The sequence below is a fragment of the Myodes glareolus genome, chromosome X (genome assembly GCF_982192425.1).
Source record: "Myodes glareolus chromosome X, mMyoGla1.1, whole genome shotgun sequence".
In the NCBI taxonomy this organism is placed as follows: domain Eukaryota; kingdom Metazoa; phylum Chordata; class Mammalia; order Rodentia; family Cricetidae; genus Myodes; species Myodes glareolus.
Genome location: NC_142053.1, coordinates 2,763,674 through 2,791,288, shown reverse-complemented (window position 1 = coordinate 2,791,288; position 27,615 = coordinate 2,763,674). Strand labels below are relative to the sequence as shown.

Sequence of the window (27,615 nt, the reverse complement as noted above, 5' to 3'; positions counted from 1 at the left end):
CTGAGGTCTTCTACTGTGGTGCTTCCCTCTACCCTACTAAATCATGTTCAGTAATAAATATCACATCCTGTCTGGGAAAAGAAGGGTGACAGATGACACACAGTGTCAACCCTTGCCCTACACACTCACGCACACGGCACGGGTGAGGGTGAAACACAGAGGAGGAAAGGAATACTAGGGAGGGAGAGAGGGAGAGAGGGAGAGAGGGAGGGAGGGAAGGAAGGCGGGAGGGAGGGAGAGAGGGAGGGAGGGAAGGAGGGAAGGAGGGAGGGAGGGAGCGAGCGAGCGAGCGAGGATGGAGGGATGTATGTGATATTAAAGTCAATGGGCTAGTAAGATGGCTGAACAGGCATGTTCCACCAGACCTGATGAGTTGGGTCCAATCTCCAGGTCCCACAACTTCAGGACTCACGCCCAAGGTCTATCCTCTGTCCTATGTGAGTACTTGTGCATGCGTACACACACGTAACATTTCTCTAAAACAATCCATCGGGGTGGCCTTCAAAGAAAGACTAGAAAAGAATTCACCGGGAAAATTTGGAGCAAAGAGTGGTAGGCAGAGCCCCATGAAAGGGGAAGGACAGGGGAATGTGATCATCATTCCTCTCTCCCCTCCCAGAAGGCTTTTGTTCTCCATCATAGATTCATTTCTGTAATCTACACAAAGAGTAAGCTTAGCTCACAAACTCCGGGTGAAAGGTCAAGCAATTTCAAGTGTGCTGAACAGGGCTGGAGAGATGGCTCAATGGTTGAGAGCTCCAGCTGTGGCTCCAGAAGACCGGGATTCAGCTAGCCACCACCCACTTTGGGTAGCTCACAACCACCTGTAACTCAAGCCCTAGGGGAACTGAGTCTATCTTCTGGCCTTCCTGAGTACCGACACACACTTGGAATATGCTCACAAAGACTCAACGAGTGGGTGTCAAATACACCCACGAAAATAAATGTCAAGTGTACTGAACACAGATTCTAGAGATTCGTTCAAAAGATACAGCACAGGACAAGAGTAAGAGAATGACTCAAGAGTTAGACAAACACACACGCACGCACATGCACCTGAGGAAAATGAAACTCTAAAGAGAACACTCGAAAATGCTCGTGGAAACACCCACCTAAAATACTGAAACTGTAAGTGCTTATGCAGATACTCATAATATTTCTGACCAAAGGGAAGGGCAGGGATCTTTCAGCCAGTGTTGGATGAAGCCCGGAAATGAGTCTGGATGTCTTTGGGAAATGCCACAGCCCCACTGCAAGCTCTAACCCAACATGTGAAACTCTGGCTCTGCCATGGGAACCGGGTCAACAGTGTAGCGCATCTGAGCATGAAAATACGAGTTGTGCTCTACTGTAACTCTGGGTGAGCAGGTTGGGCTGGTTTTCCTGTAAAGGCCCCTTTGCAATGGAGTAGGCTCTGTGACCTCGTGAATGAATGAAAGCATGCACAGAAAGACGGATCCCACCTTTATTTTTTTCTCCCTGAAATAAGCAAGGTAACATTCACTTTGGGGAAGTGGCAGAGAACCAAAGAAGCCTGCTGTAAAATCAGATGACATTTGCTTCCTAAATGTAACTAGCCCTGCTGGGGTGAATGTCAGGGTCAGGAGGATCCACACTGAAATGTTGCTACTCACAGAACTGTTGGGGGTTCACTTCATGGTCAACAGAGTCTCAGCCTTATTTCTAACCGACAAAGTAAAGAGAAAGGAGCTGCACTGACTACTACTAACACCCTCTGCGCACGGCTATTGCTCCTTGAGCATCCTCCAGGTGAGCTTCAGAAGGCTTCTTCACAGCTGTCAAGGACCAGGGACTGAAGGTACGTTTCAAGAACGGACACATCCTGCACTTGCTGTGGGAAAACGGAGAATTAGGGGACCATTATTCCATCTCTCTCCATAGGAAGCCATCCCTAGGCACACAGCGTTACAGACCCACGACTTACCGTTTCCATGATAACTCTGTCCTGAGCCTTGGAGAGTTCTTTCTTCACTTCACTTTCTTCGCCACCAATGAAAGCTTTGCGATGCTCATGCAAGTCCTTGGCTTTCTGAAACAAACAAACAAATCTCTACTCGAGCTTGGCTTGACACCTCACCTCATGTAATTTTAAAAGAACTGACGTTGCATATCCAAAGGATGCTTGTTAGGAAGTCAGAGTAAGAAAAGTGGCTACTTCACGCACATCTAAAGGGTTACTCCACGTCACGAAAAGTTCCAGTGCCACATTTTAAGGTGGTATCATTGTGGGACAACAACAGCAAACGGAATTATCTCGAAAATGGGAAAATGGAGGATCTGTTAAACGGTCACAAGGAGCAGACGTGGAAGACGAGGCGTGGACCCACATTGGAGACTCCCCAAGGATTCCCACACTGGACACCCCCAAGGTTGCCCAGAAAGGAGCCATTTGCCATGCCCATGGAATGTGATTTTCACAGAAGAAGACACAGTGTGCAATCCCACGACCCTTCGGTCTAAGGAAAGCTCAAGCCAGGACTCAAATCCTTCTGTTCTCTCAAAGGACACTGCAGGGGTGGGCACTGAGGAGAAGGAAGTGTCGCCCTCTGTCCAGAAATCGCAAAACGCCTGTCCAGTCTCTGTCTATTCCCAGGGTCCAGAGCAGCTTAGGAACTGATGACCTGCACACTAGCTGAACACAGGTATGGAAGGAGAGCTTGCTGGGCTGGTGGCTGAAAAGGACACAGATGGTGACTGCAAGCAGTAAAAACAGTAGGAAGACAGGGCACATGGAGCTTTCTGGGCACAAAACAGAAGCAAAGCATGGGCAGGGAATGGGGGTCACTTCAGAGGAAGCTGGTACTCTGGGAGGGACGACGGAGAGACAGAAGCAAGCAGTCAGTGAAGCTTTGTGAAGAGGGTGTGTGTGTGTGTGTGTGTGTGTGTGTTTGTGTGTGTGTTTGTGTGTGGGGGGAGTTGGGGGTGTTCTTCAGAGGACACAGGAAATAGAGAGAACTAAGAAGGAGGGTCACTGGGAAATGCATACATGTGCACTCGGGAGTGCCTTTGCCTTCCAGAACTCCTCACCACATCAATTTTTGAGGCAGGGTCTCTCACTAAACACGGGGTTTTACAGTTTGGCTGTTCTGGTGGTCCCATAAGCCCCAGGGACCCTTTTGTCTCTACCCTCACCACTCTGGGGTTATAGGCACATTCCTGGAGTACACGGGGCTGCTAGGAAAATTCACTAGGATACCAACAAGGGTACTCACGCTTGCTCAGAGAAGACAGACCTAGTTTCTCGCTAGCATCCTGTAAACATTTAATTTACTATGACACATGAAGCACTTTAGAAAAAGCATCTGAGTCGGATCTGAGGAGAGATCTTTCACAGAGCATTTTGATGAGAGCATCAAAAAGAATTCCCATTGAAGGGCTGCTTCAATCCCTGGACATGTAGACGACATTGAGGACCTGGAGCTTCAGCAAGGGGACAATCGCAGGTCAAAGAGGATTAACCCTCTACCAGCTTTTTCATTTCCCACATCTCTTGGAGAGATGCTGAAATACATGACCACCACACTCAAGAACAATGCTAATGTCGGAAGATTATAAATTTATGAAAGAAAGTAAACCTACCATGGCCCATTGTGTATTTCACTGATCTGTCCAATCAAAACAGTCAGAGAAAACCAGAAGGATCCCCAGACGTTCTAATCTCCACCGGAATGTCACTAGAGGTCCATAGCTCATCACTGTGATGCACTGTGATCCTTTCTAAGCAGAGCTCTCATCACCAGCTCCTGTGCTAGGACGCTGCCCCCAACACTCCAACACTGTCATCAGCCTCCCAGGTCAAGCAAACCTTAGTATTGCTCCTAGGTGTGGGGAAAATATTCCCAAGAGAGTGTGATCATGCTCTGCAAAACTAATTCCTCCTCCCACAAGCTGAGAAAGGGCCAATCTATCTTCTGCTTTTATAGACACGTGGCATGGCATAAGGGTGTGTTCTGTTGACAAGTGCAATCTACCAGACCTTCAAAAATGTGTCACATAAATCTTTAGCGTTTCCAATCTTGGCTTCATGGTCCCCTACAGCTTTCTGTAAAATCTTCATCTGCTTCCATGTTATAAGCTGAAACATAGGAGAATAACAACAAAATGTCGTCAGTACAATTGATCGTCCAACCCTGCTGCTCACAGGAATTGCTTCCCGTGATGTTTTGTGTGCTGACATTTCAAGAACTCTTTTGAAGACATGCCCTTCGGTGCCAAAAGCAACATAACACGGCCTGACGAGTCACAGAGTGAGATAGTCCGTCAAGCTGGTGCAAATATCCTATAAAATAATTATTCCGTTTCAAATTAACGTAAAACCCACCCAATCTGTGGATTCCCACCTCACTCACCAAAATTAAGTGCAAAACGTTCCTTTGTTTTCACAAAGTATTTTAAAGATACCGAGTTCAGGGAATCCCTTCTCCACCCCACCCCCCCACCCCCACCAAGAAGTTCTTCATCAATCAGTCATTCCCCAGATTGTGACATCCCATCAACTATATTATCGACCTAATAAGAAGGGCAGGGAAGACCAATAGCAAACATACAGCAGCTCCTGTGGTCAAACATTCCACAGCAACATGTCAAAAACTGAAACCACTCAATACACAAAGTCTAGAAAGGCAGGGGTTCTTCAGGGGTCTGCTTTCACTCCTAGGAAACTGAGGCAGGGAGGTGACTTATTTTCTGAATTTTTTGTTGTTGTTGTTGAGCAAGTAGCAGGACTATGGCTGCATCCCAATCAGTCGGGTCCGGAGAACATGCTCCTCAGCGCCAGACTGGAATCTGCCTCCATCTCCCTCAGATTCCAGGCTCTGCTTCCCTACTTTTGGAAGTCAGCATCTTTGGGAGTACCTCTCTGTCCTCCATCAGGATGAAAGACTCCTCAAAGACAGCACTACTCTGTGTCCATGAACACTTAGCTACCTCTGAAGGCTAAGCCTCCACCTGCTCTGCCACAGCCACAGGGACTGCTCTCACTCTGCCTCCCTCGTCAGCGTGTCAGCAGTCTACCTGGGACCCCACCCTCACCCTGTCCTGCACCTTTGGCATCTGCACTGCATGGATGGTATAGCTTTCCCTCTGATCATCCAAGCCCCGACCTTCTCCTGTGCTCTGCAAGCAGTGCCTACTCAGCCTCGCTCCTATGCTGGCTCCTAACCCATGACCACACCACTCTTCCACAGAAAAAGAAGCAAGCTGGAGAGGAAGGCCAGTCTCTCCAGGCCACAAGCACCACCCTCCCTGTCTCCCAATGCTCATGCCGCATCCTGTCCTGTCCTGTCCCTTTCCATGGCGATATGCTGCATCAAAGCCCTGCCACTTGGGGAACAGACATGGTGGCTCTATTCCAAGCTAAGAGCGACACTCACAGCCAGGTGTTCTTCTTGCTCCCTTGCACTCTCCACATCGTCCAGCCACCTCTGATGCAGGGACTCAAACATCCGGGAGTGCATGGCGTGAAGCTCTTGCCTGAGAAACACAGTCACAATTACTGAGCATTGTCACACTGTGTGAGTGTACGGCAAGGACACACACACTTCACATTTTGAGACAAGAGCCAGGTTCAAAAGAGAAAGGGGACAAGAATTAAATTGCCTCCTGTGAGGCAGAAATACCACTCTCATCCCAGAAGAACTTGTCTTAATTTGCTAACAGTGTCATCACTTTGTGTTTTCCCTCTCGCACACCTAGGATGCTCGGAAGCATACGTTTCCCAAGATTGCATTTCCGGCTGAAAATTAGATTCATCTTCCCTTCTTCTCATGGAGTAACCTAGAGATCCTGAAAGCCCAAGTCCGTGTACTGAAGGCAGCATACCCTTCAGCTTCTGGGAGTCACATACACAAAGTGTGCACAGAACCCTTTCCCCACATGGGGACAACGATTTACCAAAGAGAGCGCACTGGCACATCCTAAAAGGTACTGTTTTGAGGACCACAGAAGCCTGGCCTTCCTTACAGGACATTGTCTGTATTGTCATCTGAGAGGGGAGGAACTGTCCTCTTACCAGTCTTGCAGCTAGCACATCTGAGCGGCATAAACGCGGAAGGGGGTGAGTTCCGCCATCTATGGACAGGACTAGCTCACAGAGAAAATGCAGTGCTACCTAGGTCCCATTAGCGACTCCACTCAGCGCAAGATCCCAAGGGCAGGCAGGACTGACTTTGGAAGGAAGAGCAAAAGCTGGACAGGTTCCCTTTACAGAGGGTCACAACTTTACCTCGACTTCTGCTGCGCTTTGAAAATACTGTGGAGGTTTGCATTCAGGATTCTGAAAGAGGCATGTATATCTTTTTCAGACTGCTTCCTCTTTGCCAGAAAGGACCGGGTAATGTCACCTAGTCGACAAAGGAAATGGTAGCACTTTAAATCAAATATCCAGAGGAAGAGGCGCTCTTTCATCCCTGACACATCACCATCACCTACACGGTAACGGGAAGGAGTACGTACAGATCTGGTGTTCATTTCGTTCTTTGTTCTATTTTTATTTTCTTAAATTTTAGACCGGGTCTTGCGTAGCCCAGGCCGGTCTCAAACCTGAGAAGTAAGCGAGCACGACCTCCAGTTCCGGATTCCCCTGCCTCCACCTCCTCTGTGCTAGGAATACAGGCACGGGGGCATCGTGCTTTGATGAGTGACCACCACTGACAAACCATTTTCTGGAAACCTCAAAAACCAGGCAGTTCATTTGTACCACAAAGAAGGAATGCTGTCAGACATCCTTGCTTGCATGAACTGACTCTATACACCGGCTAAGAATTGATGATGTCTCCCTAGTAGTGCTGTTTTAGGGTCACCTATACAAGTAACAGGAAAGCTGCCTCAGCTTGAGGGGCGTGTGGTACACTGACTTGGTTACCGTGGACGACAGACCACAAGCATGCGTGACGTTGCACGTGGCATGCGTGACGTTGATGTTTGTACGCCATCACACTCTTCTTCCCGGGCCACAGCGTGGCTGCCTTCACCATTCCCTGACAGGCTCACAGAGGTGTATGGCCTAAATGCTGCTCTCCAAGCCCTTCTTTGGCAGGGGTTTCTGGAGAAGGGCAACTTTGGAAAGCCAGAACAATGACTTACTTCAGAAGGTGAAAAACAGCTGTTGAAATGCAACATACCATTCGTGCAGTAAGATCAAAAGCAGAGATCAACCTGCTTGCCCATCATCTCCAGTAACACTCTTCAGCAATGCAGGAAGCAGGAAACTCTCCCCACCGCCTCAGTGACAGCGACAACATCCCTCTGTTCAGAGCAGCTAGTTAAGAACTTAAGCTAAAGGTACCCCCTAGAGGACAATGGCAATTTACTCTTCCAAAAATTAATGATAATGATGATTAAAAATCCCCTGAGCGACAGAACTGTTAACAGACTCCTGTTGACTGGTGACCACATTCTCACCACGCTTGAGTTGAAGGGTTGGAAAGAAAGCTCCTGGAATAGCAAGACCTGCTCAAACACACCTTTGAAGTCCCGTATCCTCTTCTGAACAGGCTCCCTGTGGAAAATGCACACGAGAATCCTTAACTGAGGACAAACATCCTAACTTTGCTTTGAAGGAAAGGCGAGGCCCGCGATTTCTGAGAGACCAGCGCTCATGTGAGTCAAAGTCGGTGATGGGGCGTGGTCGACCGTAATTAAACTTTAACCAGACTAGCTTAATATAAAAGATATATCTTTAATAAACAGAATAAAAAAAACTTACACCAGAGTCCCAATGATCCAAGAGTGCAGGGGCCAAGAGAGGCCGGGAAGCCCACCCGCCAGGTTTATAGGTAAATTTTTGCCTTAGGGCAACACGCCCCAGGGACAGAATTGTGATTGGCTGAACTCCCCTATCATCTCCCCCTTTTGTCTAAAATAAGACAGAATAAAACCAAGTACAACTATATACAATAGAAACAAATAATAAATATAAAATTACAAGCAACAAACAATGTTAAGCAAGAAACATATAACAAAAGTTCTGCTAAGCATTCTATCTCAGGGAGTCTAAATAATGTAGATGGTAACTACAACTATCTAATCTTCAACTCCATCAAAGATCTGAGAAGGGAAATAATTTTACTCAAGCAGCCCGGAAGTACAAGCGGGAAACTTCCGAAATGTGCAACGAATGGAAGAGACAACCGATTACCTGGGCAATCACCCAAAGCCTCGTTTGTAATGTTGAGTCAACCAATTTTGGCTAAGGCCTGATGTAACTGACATGTCATTTTCAAAGGCAAGAAACCTTTTAGAACTCTCTCACCCTGTCTTGGCGAGATAAGACAATTCTGTTTTTATCCATTTATGGATATTCTGTAATTTTGTCAGTGGTCGAGGTATGGGCTTTTTCTTTGTCCAAAGGCCAGTTCTGCCAGGAAGAAGACAAGCTCCAAGTGGAGTGTCTTTGGTGCTCAACGTTCTCTTGGGAGTAGAGCGGTGATGGCAGGAGTGATTGTGTTTCGTTGGCACGAAACTCTAGGTTAAATTAAAGGCCATATTTTGCAGCTCTTCAAAGAGGTTGAAGATGATACTATCTATATTAAATGTAATCTCTATGTATCTAAAGAACCTGATTAGCCTAAATGTAAGTATGATAAACATATATGACTATTGATTTATAATTCTTGATATCTAGCTAACTTGAAGATTAAATTGGCGCCCAACCTGGGGCTTCCTCCCCCCCCACCCCCCCCCGCCCCCATCCCGCCCCTTCCGCCCCCCCCTGCAGTCGGTGCGGGCCACACCCTGCATGTTCCACTTCTCACAAACTGCGCGCTGCACCCTGACGACTAGCCCACACCGCGCCCAGAGCCCGTCCGCAGTGCCGCTGCCTCCCGCCCCGCACCATCAGCCCCACGGCCTTCCTAGCTGCCCCATCAAGTCGGATCTTCCTCTCCCGGGTCATTTCAGGTTTTCATAGTGAACCAAAGACTTCACTGCAGATACATATGGGCACACGGTTAAGGGTTACTTACTGGAGCGTGGGTGACTCAAAGTCCCATATCCCCAGGAAAGCAACCTCAGGCTGGGTGCTGGATGACTCATGAAAACGTCATCCCTGGCCTTCCCAGCCCAACTGTGCTCTGCTCCACAGTGTCTCCTCTCCGCAAGCAGCGGCTTTGTGTCATGTTGTGACAGCGTAGGGGTTTGAATACTACATGTTTACCGGAGCCCATTCACTGTACAGCAGTGACGGGCTTCATAAAGGTGTGCTCACCCATCTTTCGTGAACTACAGCCATATTCACTCTCCTCCTTCCTCAGTACCCTCCTGCTAGTCCTCCTCTATTACCCAGAGAGTATCCCTTCAACCTTCATGCCATGTTACCATACTCCACCTCCAGAGTCTGCCCCTACTCCTCAAACCTTCCCCTCTATTGGGGACATTGCCTGCCTCTCCCCAGTCTCCCTTCTGAGTTCGGGTGATATCATTTTATGGACCTATTTATAATCTGGGATCCTCAAATGAGAGAAAACAGCTGACTGTCGTCTCTGGTGCTTGCTTATTTCACTAAACACCAAGCTCTCGGTTTGTATCCATCTCCCTGAAAAGGGCTGAGGTTTCTGCACAAAACCATACTGAAACTACCTCCTGGGTCAGGCCAAAGTTCCCTTAAGACATCACCTGGCCTCCTGCACGTTTGATCCTGAGGAACAGCTGCCCATCTCACTGGTATCAACTGCAGGATTGTTTGCTGCATCTAGAAGAAAGGAAAAACCTCTGTGAATGAAGGGTGCTGTTCTCATCGTCCCACATGGGAGACAGCTTCAGTCTGGGGTCCACTGAGCTCAACACCAAGGGCAGTTTTAAAGTAGTCTTCCAGGATCTCATGACCCACCCCAGCGCCACCCAGGTGAAATTCAACCAGACCTGAGTCTAGGGACAGCAGGTACTTGTGTTTGTACAAGCCTTGCAAGGAAATTCACCGTGACCCACGTGTTCTTCAGAGGCCTGTTGGCCAAGACCAACTCCCTTGCACCTCTGCCACGGGGGAAGAACATCAGGTGGGAACAGAAACCCAGAGCATGCGTGGGAATCAGATCTCAGCACGTGAATCCCCACACCCGCACCCGCATTTCCGTGAAAAGACCCGGTTAGTACCAGGCCATCCCTGTGCTCCACCAGCCAAGGAGTAGCAGAATGTCCACTCGGTTAGGTCCCGCCCGATACGCCCCATATCAGTTGTTACCGGGGGTGACTGAATCTGGCTTCTGCAAGGCATCTGATGGGAGATTCTGATCAACCCTAGGGCGCTTGGCACTTCTCTCTGTATCTTTCTGCTCCTTGCTTGACATGCCTGGGGCTCTGCCGGGCTGGGGACGGCTCCTGAAATGTTGGTGCACACAGACAGTAAAGACACCGAGAACAATGTCGTGGTGGCAGTGGAAACAGGGACCAGGACTCCCCCAGGCTGTGGCCATGAGTCCTTGCTGCAGGCAAGAGGAGGTAGGAGGATGACACCGATATCCCGCCACATCCAATCACATTCTGTCCCATTTTTCTGTCTGAATGCAGAGCGCTCCACAGCCCTGTTGCCCTCGATCTCAGCCCTTTCTGCCGATTTCTTGCCCCTCCCCCAGGATAGGACTGCTTGGGCTGGCCCCCAAACCAAGGGGCCCAACACAGGCGTCTCATAACCCAGACACCAGCCCACTGACGCCCAATGGGGTCGCCGGAGCCAAGTCCCTGCTTCATGCTTGCGTCCTGCTGAACACTCAGCAGAAATCCCTACCCACTCTGAGCCTGCATGTCTCAGAAGCAACTCAGGGACTCCGGCATCCTTGAAAGACCCAATGGAGGAAAATGCAGATATTCGCCAATAAACTCACCCACAGTGAGTGACAGGCAGCCTGTAAGAGGGCAGGAGGCCACTTTGCTCACAGACAAGCACTATGGGAACTAGGAACGGTAAGCACCCAGGCTTGTCTCTTCAACAGAAGGGATGCCGACGTCTGTTTTCCAACCAGAAGACCGGGAGAGGATGCTGTTAACAGCCTGTTGATCTGTGGTGTCTGCAGAGCCAGGCCACATCCGGATCTCCCAGATTATTATGTTTCAGTCTCCCTCCCTAGACCTTCACCTTTAGTTTGGTTTCTCAGTCAACAGAGCCCATCCTTAGGGGAGGTGTCACCAGGGTGTGTTACAGCCTGGTGACTTCATCGCTATCCGCATGACTGAAGCCACACCAGACCCTAGGTCCCTAAGCTATAGAACTGTTCTTCATGGTAAAGGTCACATGTACCTCGCAAGAGAGTTTCTATGTAGTTAGGCCTCAATCTTCATCCTGCACATGGGATTGAGATCACTGTTACCAGAAACTTTTTCCCCCAAATTGTACTGTATTTAAACATGTCAAAAACAACCCCCCTGGGGTCAGACTCTAGAAGTTTGAACCATCATCTGCTAAATAACTAAGATGTCTGCAGAAAGATTTCATTTTGGCCTTGGGGAGATTGTTACTCTTTTCACCATGGCATTTGTAGGGAGCCCCATGATGATCCACAGCCCTCTGTGATGAAGCGCAGCCCCTGGGGCCCTTCTATTTGCACCTGGACATCACCCCACAGGCCAAGTTTGGATCTACCAGGCACAAGCCTGATCACCTCCCCCAAAACCTGACACAGTTTCTCTTTTAATAAGCAGTTAGCCAGCAAGAGGAGCCTACTCGAAGACCTTCCCTCAGAAACCTCTTTCTCTTTAGAGGAAGGTAACACCTAGACACTGCCTGCCTCCACAAGCATGCTTTCCGACTGGCTAGAACAAAACCTATGCTTGAGAAATGCCCAGCATGTGGGCCCAGCTGGTGCACATACATGGCGTGTGTGTGTGTGTGTGTGTGTGTGTGTGTGTGTGTGTGTGTGTCAGGGTGGGGAGGGGTAGTGCCTGGAATGTGTGGTAGGTGATACAGCATCAAGAACTATGGATTCAGACTGACTCTGATTTTGGAACCACCAGTTCCTCAGAACAGGGACCCACCCAGATAACATGACCACACTTCAGCCACATTTCCCTGAGAGTTCTCTTCCCTTAGGAGGCTTGTCCCACCTGAGGGACATCCCACGTCCCCGAATGGGATGATGTCTGATTAGGTGGAGAAGCATGCAGGCATGCGTGGGCCTGCTCCAAGGAGCTAATGGATGAGACCCATGCAAGTAAGGAACTTGTGTGGTGACCTGGACTTGAAGGTGCACACGACTGTTCTGGGAACTGCAGTAACAGGGTCTCCAAGGGACAGGACTTCCTTCACCAGAACACATGCTGTCCTGCCCACTCCTCCAGGGCCCTGCGGTCCTGAGAGTTTTCTCAGATCTCCCCTCTGCCCCTGATTGCAGTCTGATGCAGAGGGGAGGATCCAGACACCACCTCAAGGGCTACCGTGGCGGGCCCTAGTGACCAGGCACTCGCCAAGATGGACCTGCTTCACCACCATCCTCTGGGACTGTCCTTCTACTCGAGGGGGGTCACACCTAGTTCATCCTCACTCCCTGAACTTAAGAATCCCGGATTCTGGAAGAGCAGAAAGGCAGGTAGGCAAGGGTCTAACCAACCCTCTTCCATTTCCATGGTAAGGTTCACCTAGAAATCATGCCTAGGGTCTCAGGGCTTGCAGTCACACATGGCTGAAACGGGACCGCACTATCGAGGGTGGGAAAGGCCCAGAGCACCTCCTCTTCTCAGTGTGCCCGCCTGTCTAGCTCTCTCCCTGGACCAATCTGGAAAATGTCCAAGAAGTACAAAAGGTGCCTCCTGGAAGGTCCCTAGTCCCTCCAGCAGCAGGCAAAACTACCCTGCCCACTCCCCTCGGGTCTGGGGTCCCAACACAGCTTTCTCAGACTGCTCAATCAGGCCTCCTCCAGTCACATTCAGAAGTGAGGCTCTGGACATCACGGGCTCTCCTGGGTCCAGCTACCTCGTCACAAACCTACGTGCACAGGATTCACGCTGATCCCCACTGACCCTCCTTACCCTTGAAGGTGGGTCACACCTAGCTAGGCCCACGGGGCAATCACGCATACGTGACTGGAGTCTTGGGGTGGCACCCGCGTGCCCAGGAACACAGCGAATTAAGGCTTGCGAGGACCTGAACACCCACAGACCCTTTCACATAGGCCTGCCCGTGGATATATGTCCCGGAGGACATCTGAAGTACCCAGAGACCTCGGAAAGGGCCATGGGGAGGTCCCTAAGGCTTTTCCCAAGCACCCGTGTTGCTGGTCCGCACCTCTCAGTTCCGCGTCCCTCACAAATCGTTCCTAGACCTTCCTCGGGAACCTGGGCCATGAGGAGAGGAGATGTGCTATGGAATTCAGGAGCCAGGCATCAACCACCTCAGGGAAGATCCTGGGCCCTTACACCTGGTCACTCACCTAGAAGAACGGCCTCAGGAGGGTGACCCGAAACCACGCTTCCCCTCGGCGGTGGTCACTTCCGGAAAAATTTTCTCACTTCCGGAAAATCGTCGGCCTCCTTGGAAAAGCATGGGCGCATGCGTGCTCCTGTCCAATGCCTTTCCTTGTTTAGGCCCGCCCACATGCACGCATGCACGCATGCACGTGTGGACGGGAAATTTCCCTTTAAGGCTCGGGAGGACCCTAAACACACATTCTTGTGTTTTTCCAGGACACGTGGACGCGGATGAATGTTTCATGTGCCCAGACTAAAGAAAGGGCCATGTGGCAGGTCCCTAGTCCTTTGTGAGTTCAACATATCGTCCTGCCCACTCCTCTCAGTCCCTGCTTCCTACCAGAGCTTTCCACACTGCCCTTTCAGGCCTCCTCCCCTCCACTGGGGAATTTGGGCTCAGATGTCATCTCAGAGACTAACCTGGGTTTCAGTAACTACTCACTCACCTAGAGGGACGCAGCTCTCCGCAATCCTCAGACTCTCTTTGCTCTTTGTCCTCCAGGTTGGCAAGGGAGGGGGCGGCATCCCTGGTCGGACTCACTATGGGGAAGTGTTCTAATGTCTATAGAAACCATGCCCACGTATGTGAGCCTGGCCGAAGCTCTTCCGTCTTGAGACCGAAGCATACTTGACTTCAGCTTTCGGTTGTGCATGCATAAACTGGAATCTCACCTAGGAAGGGCTGAAAGTGCCCAGAACACCTCTGCTCCCTGTTTGCAATGCTCCCACCTGTGGGAGTATGGACCTGTGCGGAAGGGTGGGAATGCTCAAAGGGTACTGATCGAAAATGTGGAAGGTCCCGAGTCTCTGCAGGGGCGCACAAGCTGTCCTGCTCACTCCTCGGGGTCCCTAGCACCTTCACAAAGCTTTCCCAGGCAGCCGTTCTGGGCCTTGTCCACTCCAGGGTGGAAGTGATGCCCAGGATATCACCTCGCGGGCCCTAATGCCTAGTCACTCTTCTATACAGACATGCTTTATGACAGTCACCAAAGACCCTCCTTTTCCAGGGCTAGTCCTCGCTCCTGGATACTAAGGGTGCTGGCCTGTCTAGATAAACACGCATGAGAATAGCTGAAGGTGTCCCTAAGGGACGCCAGTCCAGCAACTATATGCATGCATCTTGGGGCTTGTAGTTGTTGTAATGATCTGCTCTGTCCCTTTAAGAGACAAGCCACGCCCACTCCCTCCCCATATGCCAAGTCAAGGTGATCCTCAGCTTTGAGCCTGAGTCCCTTCTTTTCTGTCTCCCTCTGAAGAAGCAGGTTCTGTCTCCCCCTTCTCCCCCTCTACCTTCTCTCTCTCTCTCTCTCTCTTTCTCTCTCTCTCTCTCTCTCTCTCTCTCTCTCTCTCTCTCTCTCTGACTGCTCTTCTTCCCCTTCCCTTCCATTTCTCACTAAATGAATATCCAACCTCACTCTGCATGGTGTGTCTGTCCATGTCTCTCAACCACTGCGTGGCTTCCTGCCTGCGAGGAACCACCTTCAGAGACCTGTGGCATGGTCTCATGGCCCGCTGCCCTCTGCAGCCACTTTGGGATCCACAGCATTTTACTTAAATCATAACAATGATGCTATGATTCGGCCAGGCTCTCCACAGTCCCTCTGCTCTGCATGGAGGCTGGTTGAGGATGTGTGAAACCCTGGGCTCACTAACCAGATTTCTTTACAACAGCTCACAATTCCTCCTGAGTGTGACTTTTGTGCATTCCACTGGCTTCAATTGGTGAGTTGCCCATTCTGGTCAGCTTAACCATTTCTCCAAACCTGAGGAACTGACCGTTTTGCTCCCAGCAATTTTAGGTGTTCTTAGAAATGAGGAAAAAGCTCACAATCATGGTCTATGGCGATAGTTGAGCCCTTTGCTAACATTCATCTCTGGATTGCTTCCCTTAGCTAAATTTTTCTTTGGATGACTCCGGGGTCAGTCCTCCCACAACTGGGGGCACAAGGTGTCAGATTTTTCTTTGTCTTTTTGCCCTTTTTCCTTTCCTTTCCTTTCCTTTCCTTTCCTTTCCTTTCCTTTCCTTTCCTTTCCTTTCCTTTTCTTTTTTCCTTCACCGTGAAAGGTCACTTGGAGCAGCCTCTGGCCTCTCTGTCTTCTGAGTCATCCTGACCGGAGCCAGTCAGGCGTTAGCACCCTGCCTGTAGGCAGAGGATGCTCTTTCTCGGGTCCTGGGGTGTTCGCCACCAATTGACTCCCCGCCTTTAGATGGGAGATGTTCCCTTATAAGCCTTGTGGTGTCACCATTTTCACAGGCTTTCAGCTATGGTTAACAAGCCATCCTTGTCCGTCAATCCTGCCTTCCCCTAGGATGGGTGCCTTTTAGAAGTCCTAAAACCCCAGGCCTTATTGCCCTACTTCTTCAGCTCCTTCCCTCACTCTGCCAGTGTCCCGCTGGCTCCACCTTAATGAGAGCTTTCTAACTACTGTCAGTGCATAGGCAAATGGAAGGAGTTTCCTCAAACTGTCCCTGCCACCGCTTCTGCTGCCAACAAGGTTGGTCGGATCCATGAGGCGGCTGTTTTCAATCCCAGCCTTTTGCCCTCCACTGCAGCTTGTGGCATGGCGGCTCAGTACAGGGCGGATCACGCCTCTATGTCTCTCTTATTATTAAACTAAAAGTCCCCGCAGCTCAAAAATAATGACTATTCCATACAACATTTCAATTGTATGCCATTTTGACTGAGGTCAGGGGAACTTACCATCATCTTAACTGAGGTCAGAAGACTTCACCGCCATCATAACTGAGAGCCAGGTCAGATGAGCAAGTCCTGCCATCTTTACTGAAGTTTTCCCTGTCTGGTCCCCCAGTGCTGACTCTGTTGCTTGTGTGTTTTGTGCTGTGGCATGCCTTAGGTAGGCCTCACCAAGAACATACCCTTTGCCCAATTCCGGTTCACTCTGTGTGTGTGTTCATACATGTAACTTAGATGCACCTATGTTTACCGTTAAATGTTATAATTGTCTGTTCATCTCATCTCTTTTCAGACTACAGAAACAACAAGTCTTATGTTTTAAACTGGTATATCCTTTTAAGTTTCTTTCTCTACTATTGTCAGTTCTGGCGTTAACCTTCTATTGCAAGCAGGTTTTTTCTTCTTTCTATCTTTTTACAAGTGTAAGTCTTGCCTGTTAAATCAAGAGCCAGTACATTCAAGCTCAGTCCCGGCTTTCCAGGCAAATTCTATGCTGTAGTTACACCTGATAAACAGCCACAACTGCTTTAGATCTGGGGGACATGGCATTCAAATATGTAATTATTAAAAAAAAACTTTTCATAAGAAAAAGAGACAGGTTGGCTCCTAGCAGCAGCACTCTATTTCCTCCAAAGAAGACAGAAAACAAATGGGCACAGAACAGCGTCCAGCCACACTATGCTTCAACCGCCTTTCATCTAAACTGAAGATCTCCAGATGTGGACAGAATGGCTGGAATTCACAGTCTAGCTGCTCAGGTCAAGGTCGGCTTGTCTTCCTACAGATTTCGTAGCCCACAGGATCTTCTGGAGACTGGAAGGCCCTGAACTCAACAGCAAAAGGAAAATGCGAACTTCAGCATCCGTGGAGGACCCTGAGGTCTAGGTGCCAACCAAGTAAGTTCTCTGTCATTTTTTAATCAGTAATTCAAGTAAAATTTCATCCTTCTCAAAGATCTCTGATGCAGCTTGACAGCTGAGAGGTTTTGTCAGTTTAAAAGGACAACCTCACTAAACAAATTTCAGGAAAATACAAATACAAGATCTGCAAGGTATAAAGGTGTGAGGACAAATACAAGTTATCAAATTTCTCTCACACGCTGCCTTCCATAGTCTTAAAGATACTTTTCATTGTGCAAAAATATCTGTCACAGCCATTCTGACATAAATATGCTACTGTTTATACAATGCATATGTCGGAAACTTCTGTTTTCACAAACCCAAAAAATTCTTGTGAGTTCCAGGGAGCTGAGTTGAAGGATCCACCTTAAACAGTCAGAAACACCCCTCTCAATTCCCTGGTTTTAAATTTTTGTCCCTAAACTTAACTTTGTCCTCTGTTCTGCCAATACCTTAAACAGGTGTAAGAGACACCAGACATTTCCATACCACAAACACCGGACAGGAACACACAGACCAGTGACACCAGCATGTGACCAGCATCCAGCTTTCTCAGGTTCTCCCTCAAGACGATGCCCACAAATAAGCAGGAAGCAGTGATGAGTATCCGCCATCCCAATTCCTTTAACCAGTGGTGCCCAACCTCCTGCCTTTTTATTATACAAAAGAGATGGGAATGTAATGGTTTGTCCTGTTCCTGTAAGAGACAAGCCACTCCCACTCCCTCCCCCCATCTTCCCAGGCAAGCTGATCTTCAGATTCCAGCCTGGGTCTCCCTCTGGGAGAGGCAGTTTCTGTTTCTCCCTTCTCTCCACTTCTCCCCTTCCACCGTCTCTGTCTGTGTCTCTGTCTCTCCCTCTCTGCCTCCCTCTCTGCCCTTCTCCCCTTCTCTGCTCCATAACCCACAAAATAAATATCCAACCTCACTCTGCATGGCATGCCTATCCACGACTCTGTCTCTCACCCGCCGCGTGGCTCCCTGCCCGGGATCAGCCTCCTTCAGAGACCAATGGCGTGGTGTCCTGGCATGCCCATCTGTCTGTCTCTGCTCATGGGATTGGCTGCCCCGTCGAGGTCTCTCACACACCACGTAGCTCCCTGCCTGGGACTCTTTGCCCCTGGAGGCCAGTGCAGCCACTTGGGGATCTGCAGCGTCCCTGCCTGGAATTGGCTGCTCTCAGGACCTGCTGCCCGCTGCCTGCAGCCACATGGGGCACCTGAACATGGTCTCATGTCCCGCTGCCTACTGCCACTTGGGGATCCGCAGCATTTCACTTAAACCATAACAGTTGTTCTTGTTTGGCTCATGTCTGTGGTTGGGCATGTGCATCCGGCCCCAGTAAGCCCCTTCTGCCTAAGTATCACTCATGGCTGCTTCTCTGGAGGACCCGGGTGTCCAGTGATGACTGCAAAAGTACACAAGGGGCAGAAACAGGAGGCCCCCGGTCCCCTGCCCACTGTACAGGCTCATTTGTGCCCAGCCTTTTTAGACCTGCAGTATGAGGGCCTCCTTCCTGATTGCCTTCTGGAGCTTTTGTCCGATGTAAAGACTAAGGGAGACTCCTGGCTGTCACTGTGTTGTCCAGCCTGGGCTCTGATACCTCCTGGTCTTACTGCCCTCCCCAAGGACTGTGAGTCCACGATGACCATGTTTTGCCACCATAGCATCTGGGCATGCATGAACCATGGGGGCTCAGAACACAAGTTCTGTGATGTGGGACCTTAGGGAATGAAGAAAGTTACGATGGAAGAAGTTAAATCCACCCCTACTTTACAACTTAGGAAGGAAATTAAAAACTACAGTTAAGCACAGGAAGCATCCCAGGCAAGGCCTTGGTGCTGTGGGGATTTTCAATGCTGTATCTACTGTGGGGAGCACCTCTGTGTCCAACGAAATGGGAAACGTTACATCAGTCCATCACCCAGTCGCTCCACACCTAGGTATGGGCCAATCCCCTGTATAGAAACCTTTGCGCCAATATAGGTATGCCGAAGCTCCCGGCAGCCCTCGTGACAGTGGGGAACTCCCAAATTACCCACTCATGATAAAGAGACACACCAAACGTGGTGCATCTGCACAACAGAATTCTATACTACCCAGCCCTAAGAAGGAATGCACTGCCGCTCCATGAACGTTGGGATCATTTTCAGTGAAATCCACCAGACAAAAGGCACATTCTGTAATGATTCACGCATGTGCCATGGGCAGAGTAGACAAACCTGGAAGAGGTGAACTTTCCAAACTGCTGTCATCTAATCTGGTGAGAAAACATGCCACTAGATGTAGTGATGGCTGCATGGGATAGTAGGCATGCCTTCAGGCAGCTTAGAGGAAGACGGTTACCCCTGTGCCTGTGTTTGTGTGTCTGTGGTGTGTATGTCTGTGGTGTTTCTGTATGGTGTGTGTGTGTGTGTGTGTGTATGGTATTTATGTGTGTGTGTGTGTGTGGTGAGTGTCTGTGTGGTATCGTGTGTGTTGCTGTATGGTGTGTGTGTGTGTGTGTATAGTGTGTCTGTGTGTCTTTGTGATGTGTGTGTGGTGAGTGCGTGCGTGTGTAGTGATTGTCTGTGTGGTGTGCGTGTTTGTGTGGTGTGTGTCGATGTGGTGTTGTATGTGTGTGTCTGTATGGTGTGTATGTCACTGTGGTGTGTTTGTGTATGTATGGTATATGTGTGTCTGTGGGTGTGTGGATGTGGGTATGTGGTGTTTGTGTGGGTGAGTGTGTTGTAGTGCGTGTGTGGTATGTGTTGTGTGTGTGTGTGGTGAGTGTTTGTGGTGTGTGTGTTTGTGTGGTGTGCCTGTGTGTGGTGTGCGTGTGGTTTTGTGTGGTGTGTGTGTGCTGTGTGTGTGGGTGTGTGGTGAGTGTCTGTGTGGTATGTAGTGTGTGTGAGTGTATATGTGTATGAGTGCTTGTGTGTGTCTGTGTGGTGTGTGTGTGTGTGTGCCGTGTGTGTTTGGTTTGGTATCTGTGTGAGAGTGTGTCCTTGTTTGAGTGTGTCTTTGTGTGGTGTGTGTGTATGTTTGGTGTCTGTGTTTGAGTGTGTGTGTGTGTGTGTGTGTGTGTGTGTGTGTGTGTGTGTGGTGTTGATTTAAATGAGATAGCCTCCACAGCCTGGGGATATTGAATACTTGCTTCCTCCTAGATGGTTGCTGTTTGGGTTTGTTTTGGGGGTGTTGCACTGCTGCCGGAAATATGTTACTGTGGGTGGGCTTTGAGGCTTCCAAAGCTTCCTGCCATTTGAAGTTTGCTCTCTCTCCTTCCTGCTTGAGATTCACCATGGAATTTTTTTTGTGAGGACAGGGGTGTGGGGAATGATGCTGCCACCTGATTTCCTGGAGGTCCACGGTCCTCCATATTTGTTGCCAAATGACCTAGAACACTTATTTACAGCTGGAGATACAAAGTGCCTGCCTTGGGGCTGGAGAGATGGCTCAGAGGTTAAGAGCACTGACTGTTCTTCCAGAGGATCTGAGTTCAATTCCCAGCAACCACATGGTGGCTCACAACCATCTGTAATGAGATCTGGCACCCTCTTCTGGTGTGCAGGCATATGTGAAGGCAGAATGTTGTATACATAATAAATAAAATCTTTAAAAAAATAAAAAAATAAATTAAAAAAATAAAATAAAATAAAAAACAACAATGTGCCTGCCTTCCAAATTCTGGCGGGTGAAAAGGTGTCCTTCTCAGACCTGGCCCCTGCCTGATCTTATTATATTAAGGTAGAACAGAGCCTGTCAGCTCTTGTCTTGCCTTGTCCCAGCCCCTTGTCAAAGCCCTGCACCAAGGCCCCCTGTACCCTGGAATGGCGGGCAGCATCGTCTTCTGTCGTATGTGTGCCTGCTTACTTTATTTCATGCGTGCAGCTGCAGGGGATGGTGGGGGAACTAGGTGACAGAGATGTAAGTGAATAGTCAGTCAGCCTCCTTCCTGATTTCTACAGAGAACTGGCTACTAGGAGAGAACGTTTTTCCGATGACACTGTGGTTGCCATGACAACATGGACAAGCCATTCTTTCCTGGTTGCAGATACGTTGGCGAAGGATACTCACAGAGTGGAGAGGTGGGATCACTAGACAGACACGCGAGGCACACAGGTAGGTGCCTGCAGCCATTCTGAGTGAATGTGAGCTGAGCCCGTGAGTGTGCCGTGGGTACGTGCTGGCTCTTTCATGGGACAGGAAAGGTTCTGGCTACTACTGTTTGAAGCGAAGCCCCAAGGACTGGTGCTCAGCCAGTCCTGTCTCTTTGTCCTCGGGTGACACCGCGTTGGTGCCAGCTTTATGCTTTCCGGCCCTGAAAGCATAGATCGCCAACCTACGTAAATGGATGCCTCGTGACTGTTTGGCAATGATTGTCACACGTGCTGTTGACAGAATGGCCGTGTTTGTGTGATGGCACCTTACCCGAGAGAGTTGTAGCTTGTGTTGTCTGAGAGAGAGAAGCTGGAAGGCATTTAAGGGGGAGGTAAACGTGGACGAGGACTGGCAGTTCCCTTGGAGGATTGAAGCCGAGGTCTCCAGATCTCTTGGCCTGGAGACCTGACACAAGAAGTGAAGAAATGCCTCCAAAAGACAGCCGCCTCTAAAGTGGTCACTAATCGCAGCTAGGCAGACTGAGGCAAAAAATCAGTGTGGTATGAGCACCTGAAAGGGGGGCAACGTTTGTCCCCCTCGACGGGTGTTAGTTTGTGCCCGGGTCGAAGTCTTTGCTTTGCTTACAGTTGGGTTAAGCATCAGCTGGGCTGTGTTTCTGGGTGTGCGGCTGGGGTTTCCCTCTGACCCACCAGCCCATCATCCGGATCTCTCCGTGTATTTGGGCCCCTGCGTGTGAACAATACGCTTTGTGCACTTCTAGCACCCTCTCGTTAGACTGGCCCCCGTCTGTTTGTCTCACCACAGGGAGGGAAGCCATCTGGAAGTTCCCATCTGGACAAAACGTGAATGGACGTCGCACACGGGGATCGTGTGCGAGTTCTTGACAGAAGGCCTCGGGCACGGGGCCAAAGCATGTGTTGAGACAGAGACTTCAGGATTCCATCTTGCACCCTTCTCCGTGCACCTCTGGGGAAGACTTTGCTGCTTTCGTCGGAAAGGTAACAGTAGAAGGTAGTGCACTAGAGGTGATGCTTGAAACGATGGAGGCGGGTGGCAAAACTGACAATATTTAAGCAGGCTGTAGAAGACGGAAGGGCTTTTCTAAGGCATGGCGCAGTAGGCATGCACAGATGGAATACAGACGCCGGGGAGAGTGTGACCTGATATGGGTGCAGACGCTTTTCTCTGTGACTGAGTTACAGATGCTGCCTGGATGTCCTGGCATGTAGGCTTGAACACAAACTTGGTATTCCCGGGTATGTTCTTTAACTCAGGAAGTGTATGAGGCTGGGGGCATCACGCCTGAGCGAAGCTGAAGCTCCTGCAGGCATCCCTGCCTGGGGTGGAAAGCTTGCATTCTATAAGTATAACGCGGGCCTTCGTGTTGGCTAAGGGCACCGAGTGAGCGGTGGGCTCTCTCGTGCCCGAGGTGTGGTACCTGGATATGGGGGCATGGTTGGTTGGGCTAGATGGTGCTCAGCCTTGCTGGTGTGCATGTGCTTGGAAGGTCCAGCAGAGGGCAGCCGGAAGTAACTGAGGTGCCTATGTTTTCCTCTGTGTCCTCAGCAGATACCTGTGGCCTAGGACTCCAGGGAGGCTGGATCAGAGCAAGCCAACCCTGTGAGATCTCACAGACTCCTCAGAGGAAGAAGTACTGCAGGTGATCCCTAAATTGGGCCCCTGACTTGCACAGTCCTCATTTACTATTGCATCACCCAGCAGGTGTGGCCTGGGACAGACCTAGACTCCTGCATGTTGAGAGCCACTTTATGCACTGTGAGATCAGATTGGAAGTTGGTGAGACCTGAACGGGAATATGGCAGAGTGGACACTGCATATTTACGCAGTGAATAGGGATCTGGAGATAGAATGTACCAACAGGTGTTTATGGATACAGAGGGTGTAAAGGGGAGGGCTGAGGGAATGAAGCAAATATCATTTGCCTCCCATATTTCTGTCCGGTCGGAAATTCCCATGGGTAAGGCCTGCAGTCCCTAAGGGAGAGGTCGGCGTGCCCACACTCACAGAAGGGGTCGTGGGCTAACAGGAGTCCCCCAAACGACCAGGGTCCTCAGGAAACTGCTTCAGGAGCCCTGAGTCCACAGTGTTCTGCCGCGTTGTGCCTGGTGCTGGACCGGGAATGACAGAAGCCACCTGCGTCCTAGCAGAAACAGTGAGCAACTGTGGCTTGTGAACCCTTCGTGGTTCTTCCGTGTTGTGGTCCTCAAAGTGTGTGGTCATCGGCAACCTCAGTGGGCCTCTCCTGAGGATCAGACAGATGTGGGCTTTGTTTCCAGCGTGCATGCACGACACGCTCGGCATGCTCACTGCTGATAGGAAACCACGGGCCCAAGGCAAGAGCAGTCAGGAAAGGAGTAGACCCCGACTCACACCCACGCACAGTGAGCAGAAAGGGACAAGACTCCATTGAGAAGCACTGGGGAGGGGAGACCCTGTGTGGAGAGGCAGAGAAGGGAGGTACATGAACGGGAGAGCTACGCTATAAATGAGATTGGACACCACTGGACTTAGGGATGGGCAAGTGACCATCCAGGTCATCAAACAGCTGCTTTGATTTCCTGTCTGTCTCAGACAACCCTGTGGATCAATATTATGGCGCAGAGGTTGTGGGCAGGAGAGTTCTGTGGCCTGGGATCTGTTGGTAGAACAGTGTCTATCACCAACAGATATAGGTGTGCGGGGTCTATGGACTTGAGGTAGCAGCAGGAGAGCGGGCAATACCAAGGGAGACACTTACCCTGTTGCTCTCATCTAACACTACTGAGTCTGCCAATTAGAAAGCATTTCTCCACAGCGAAGTGCTTTTCTTGCGGGGCTCTCCTCTGTACCATGCGTACACTTGATCCCAAAGCGAGGTCCAGCATGGAGTTGGGAGCAAGAGATTGCAACCAAAATATGAGGGGGAACGTGGAAGGGGAGGGAGGCCAGAAGCTATGACCTTGACAGCAACCATCCCTACCTGCCATGTTTTGCAACTTGCCATGAAAATTTCCGCATCCCCCTTGTTCCTCAACCTGGGATCATACTGGTACAGAAGGCAAGGTGCAATAGGTGTCCACAGGCTTCCTGGGGTGGGGCACGGGGGGGGGATTTGCCCCCTAGGAAAGAAACCAGTGAGGCTCCCCCCACCCGGACAGAATCCCAGGGAGCCCCCAAGGTATTGGATGGGCAGGAAAATACACAAGCCACGTAAAGACACTCACCTCTCCGGGAGGAAGTTCACCACCCCAGCCTCAGGGTGGGCGACCGTGTGTTACGCATCTGCTCTGGATCCTTCCATTTCTTCTCCCGCACGCACCCTCATCCCTGTAGAACGACAGACTTTGGGCACTGCTTTGCTTTCTCTCTCCTTGCCTCACAATGAGCTGTTGCTTCAGTATCCACTAAAGGCTAATTCTGTCCTAACGCAGCTCTGCTTTCCTCTCCCACACTTACAGGACATGCCCACATCACCCTGAGAGAGGCCATCAGGTTAAGCTTGTCTATCAGATTCTGGAGGGAGGACAGCACCACAGGCAGGGGAGCCAGGTCAGAGACGACCAGCAGGGAGCAGTGCCCACCACAACCCAGGGGGTCACCCTGCCCTGATCAGAACAGCCCCAGATTTCCATCACCATGGACTCCGCAGAGTATGTGCTCTGTTGCTGGAAGGGCCAGCTGTGGCCTGCAAGGGTGTTGTCCAGACCCAGGGCCTCAGCCCATAGTAAGAGGAGAGGGGCCTCTTTCCTGGAGGTCCAAATTCTTCCTGTTGGTGAGAAGACCAGAGTGAGGAGCACAGAGGTGAGGCCCCTAACCAAGTCTGAAATCGTAACCGTCGCCTCCTTGGCTGGAAAGGAGTCACAGGGCAGTGGCTCGCCAGGGCAGACCAAGGCATACAGAAGAGCCCTCAAGGTGGCCCTGGATGTTCTGGGCGAGGGAACCCACTTGTATCAAGGAGAAAGGGCGGGTGGCCGAAGAACCAGCACAGCCGCTCCCAAGGTTCCAAAAGAGCAGACCAGCTCCTGCCCAGGCCAGCGACCACACCCCCAAGGGCACAACCAGAAAGGCCAAGGGCTCTCCCACAGGAGTCCTGGGAAGCGAGGCCGCCCAGGACCTGTGTTGATGGGCTCAAGGAATGAACCTGCGGTGCAAGGGGGGGATGCCCAGGCCCACACCGCTGTAGAGTCCCCTCACTTTGAAATGCAAGGGAACGTGTTAAGGGGCAACAGAGTGTGGCCAAGTTCCTGCAAGACACCAACGGGAAATGCTGGTGATAATCGTGGCAAGAGAAAGTTGAGCACACCCGAGCTCAGGTCTTTGAGCTCCCGGGCCTCTAGGGAAAGTGCCAGGGCTAATAGTGAGCACAGGCCTGCCTCTGGGCCACTGAGGCATGCCTCTACCGCGCCCAAAGCTCTCAAGCAGCAAGCAAGGTGTGGTGGCCTAGAGGTCCGTGCCATAGGAGCCCAAAGGAAGACCACCCTCCCAGAGAACAAGAAGGACCCAGGCCCGCCGACCCCGAGGCCAGACTCAGAGGGGGCATCTGCAGCCTGCGTGCCTCCAGTCCCGGGACTGCGAAGATCAGTCCGTATTGCTGCCAGGAAAAGGAAGATCCATGTGCTGTGTGCACAGTGTGGGCTCTCAGGACTGGAAACTCCAGTGCCCTCGAAGGTGACTAACGCCAGGGCCAAGAGGCGAGCCACTGGAGTTCAGGAAGACTGCCAAGCTACCAGTGTGGCTTCTGTCCAGGAGCCGAATACCATCCAACGAGGGATGCTGGTCTGGTTCAAATTCCAGGACCATCCTTTCTGGCCAGCGGTGGTCAAGAGTGTCAGCAAGAACGACAAGACGGCCAGGGTGCTGCTGATCGAGGGCAACATGCAGTTTGAGCGCAGGGGTGTCCGCGTCCCTCTCCGCAAGCTGAAGCTCTTGGACTGTGGGGAGAAATTGTCCCTCCTGCGGAGAGCCGGTAAAGTGTACGGCCAGGGCATCAACTGGTGCCTCTCGGTGATAGACCGCTACAGAGAGGACCTCGCCTGTGGCTCCTTCCGGGGCTCCTTTATGGACTACTACACCGCCCAAGCCAGTTACCCGCTGAGGAGAGCCATCCAAGAGGGCGACCTGCGCATTGATTTCCCCAAGGTGAGCTATTCCGACTTGGAAGACTGGGAGGAGGAGACCGCCCTGGGTGGGAAGGGGCCCCGCAAGAAACTCCTGCCTGACCGCATGAGAGCCGCTTGGGACAGAGCCAACCAGAAGCTCGTAGACTTCATCGTGAAGAGAAAGGGGGCCGACCAGCACCTGCTGGACATCGTGAAGGGCAGGAAACCGTCCCGGTGGCTGGACGACTTCTGGAAATCAAAGAGGGAAGTCTTCTGCATTGAGACCTACCTGGAGGATGAGGACCAGTTGCATCTCGTGGCCAGACATTTGCAAGAAATATCCAAGGAAGCAGACCAGGCCCTGCTCTCGCTGGCAAGAGGAGACCAAGTCCGGCTCACCATGGAGGTTCTTCTTCCAGAGGCAATCATCTGCTCCATCGCTGCCCTGGATGAGCTCAGCTACCAGGAGGCAGAAGAGAAGTACCTGCGTGGCCCACCTGTGCACTATCGTGAAAAAGAGCTCTTTGAGAAGACCATCCTAAAGGCGGCCCGCAAGAGGTCAGCAGCCAGGATTGGGGCTGGCAGGAACCCTCCTGAGCCCACTCCTTAGAAGGGAGCTTCCTCCTTTCAGCCATCACCCCCTGCGGCTCCACCTCCAAAAGAGAACCATCTGGGAGACTGTGGGGCTTGCTATGACCATTCCTCACTGCATACCTGTTTCTCCAGACACAGACACCACCCCCCCCCCCCGCCACACACACACACCCGAAATAAACGTTCACATAAGTGCTTGACGGTGCAGATTGTCTACATTGATTCTGCAATTCCTTTTAGCTTCAGGCCGGGCCTAGCCTTCTTTGGCCTGTGCCCAAGCGTGGAGAAGTCCCGTGGGGATGCCTCTCTGGACCGTCACCAGCTATGGGTGGAGTATTGGCTAGCTATGTGCAGACTTGCCCTCTCTGTATGGACCCCACACACTCAGACAGCTCACCAGGTTCCTGATGACACTGTGTCTCTCTCTGAGTCATCTCTCTCTCCGACTCTTCCCCATACTCCCTGTCCTCTCTAGGGTGCCATGGATAAGGCCGGTCCCATTGCTTTCTCCATTACCCCCTTCTTTGCTCACTCACATTGAAGGAGAGGAACGGATGTGTGCTTTGAGGCTGTGCTTTGTAGCCAAAGAAGGGGTTGAAAATGTTGGAAATGTTGTGACCCTAGGGATAGCCTGATTCCAAGACCCCCCATCTATGTGTGTGTGTGTGTGTGTGTGTGTGTGTGTGTGAGAGAGAGAGAGAGAGAGAGAGAGAGAGAGCACGCTTGCACGTTTGTGTGTGTGTGTGTGTGTGTGTGTGTGTGTGTGTGTGTGTGTGTGTGTGCTCCTTTTCATCCTCCTGTCTCTGTCCCCCTGG

The 27,615-nt window shown here is 50.8% G+C and overlaps 2 protein-coding genes across 4 annotated transcripts; one reads left to right on the top strand and one right to left on the bottom strand.

Moving 5' to 3' along the window:
- Positions 1–1,451: 1,451 nt before the first annotated feature.
- Positions 1,452–13,510, bottom strand: LOC148117197 (X-linked lymphocyte-regulated protein 5C-like). Of its 3 annotated transcripts, none has more exons than XM_087903137.1 (9): positions 13,377–13,510; positions 10,199–10,335; positions 9,634–9,709; positions 7,485–7,519; positions 6,245–6,362; positions 5,394–5,493; positions 3,998–4,096; positions 1,946–2,050; positions 1,452–1,852 (listed from the first exon to the last, which is right to left on the bottom strand). In XM_087903137.1, the coding sequence occupies exons 2-9, from the start codon at positions 10,302–10,304 to the stop codon at positions 1,778–1,780; spliced, it is 714 nt and encodes a 237-aa protein (XP_087759263.1). In that variant the 5' UTR covers positions 10,305–10,335; positions 13,377–13,510; the 3' UTR covers positions 1,452–1,777. The 3 variants fall into 3 exon arrangements, with proteins under 3 accessions (XP_087759263.1, XP_087759262.1, XP_087759264.1); XM_087903136.1 differs by lacking the exon at positions 13,377–13,510 and adding an exon at positions 13,232–13,351; XM_087903138.1 differs by lacking the exon at positions 13,377–13,510 and adding an exon at positions 10,839–11,005.
- Positions 13,511–22,680: 9,170 nt separating this feature from the next.
- LOC148117196 (putative PWWP domain-containing DNA repair factor 4) lies at positions 22,681–26,942 on the top strand. The gene is made up of 2 exons (XM_087903135.1): positions 22,681–22,767; positions 24,566–26,942. Exon 2 carries the CDS (start codon positions 24,744–24,746, stop codon positions 26,814–26,816), a length of 2,073 nt encoding a protein of 690 aa, XP_087759261.1. The 5' UTR covers positions 22,681–22,767; positions 24,566–24,743; the 3' UTR covers positions 26,817–26,942.
- Positions 26,943–27,615: the final 673 nt, after the last annotated feature.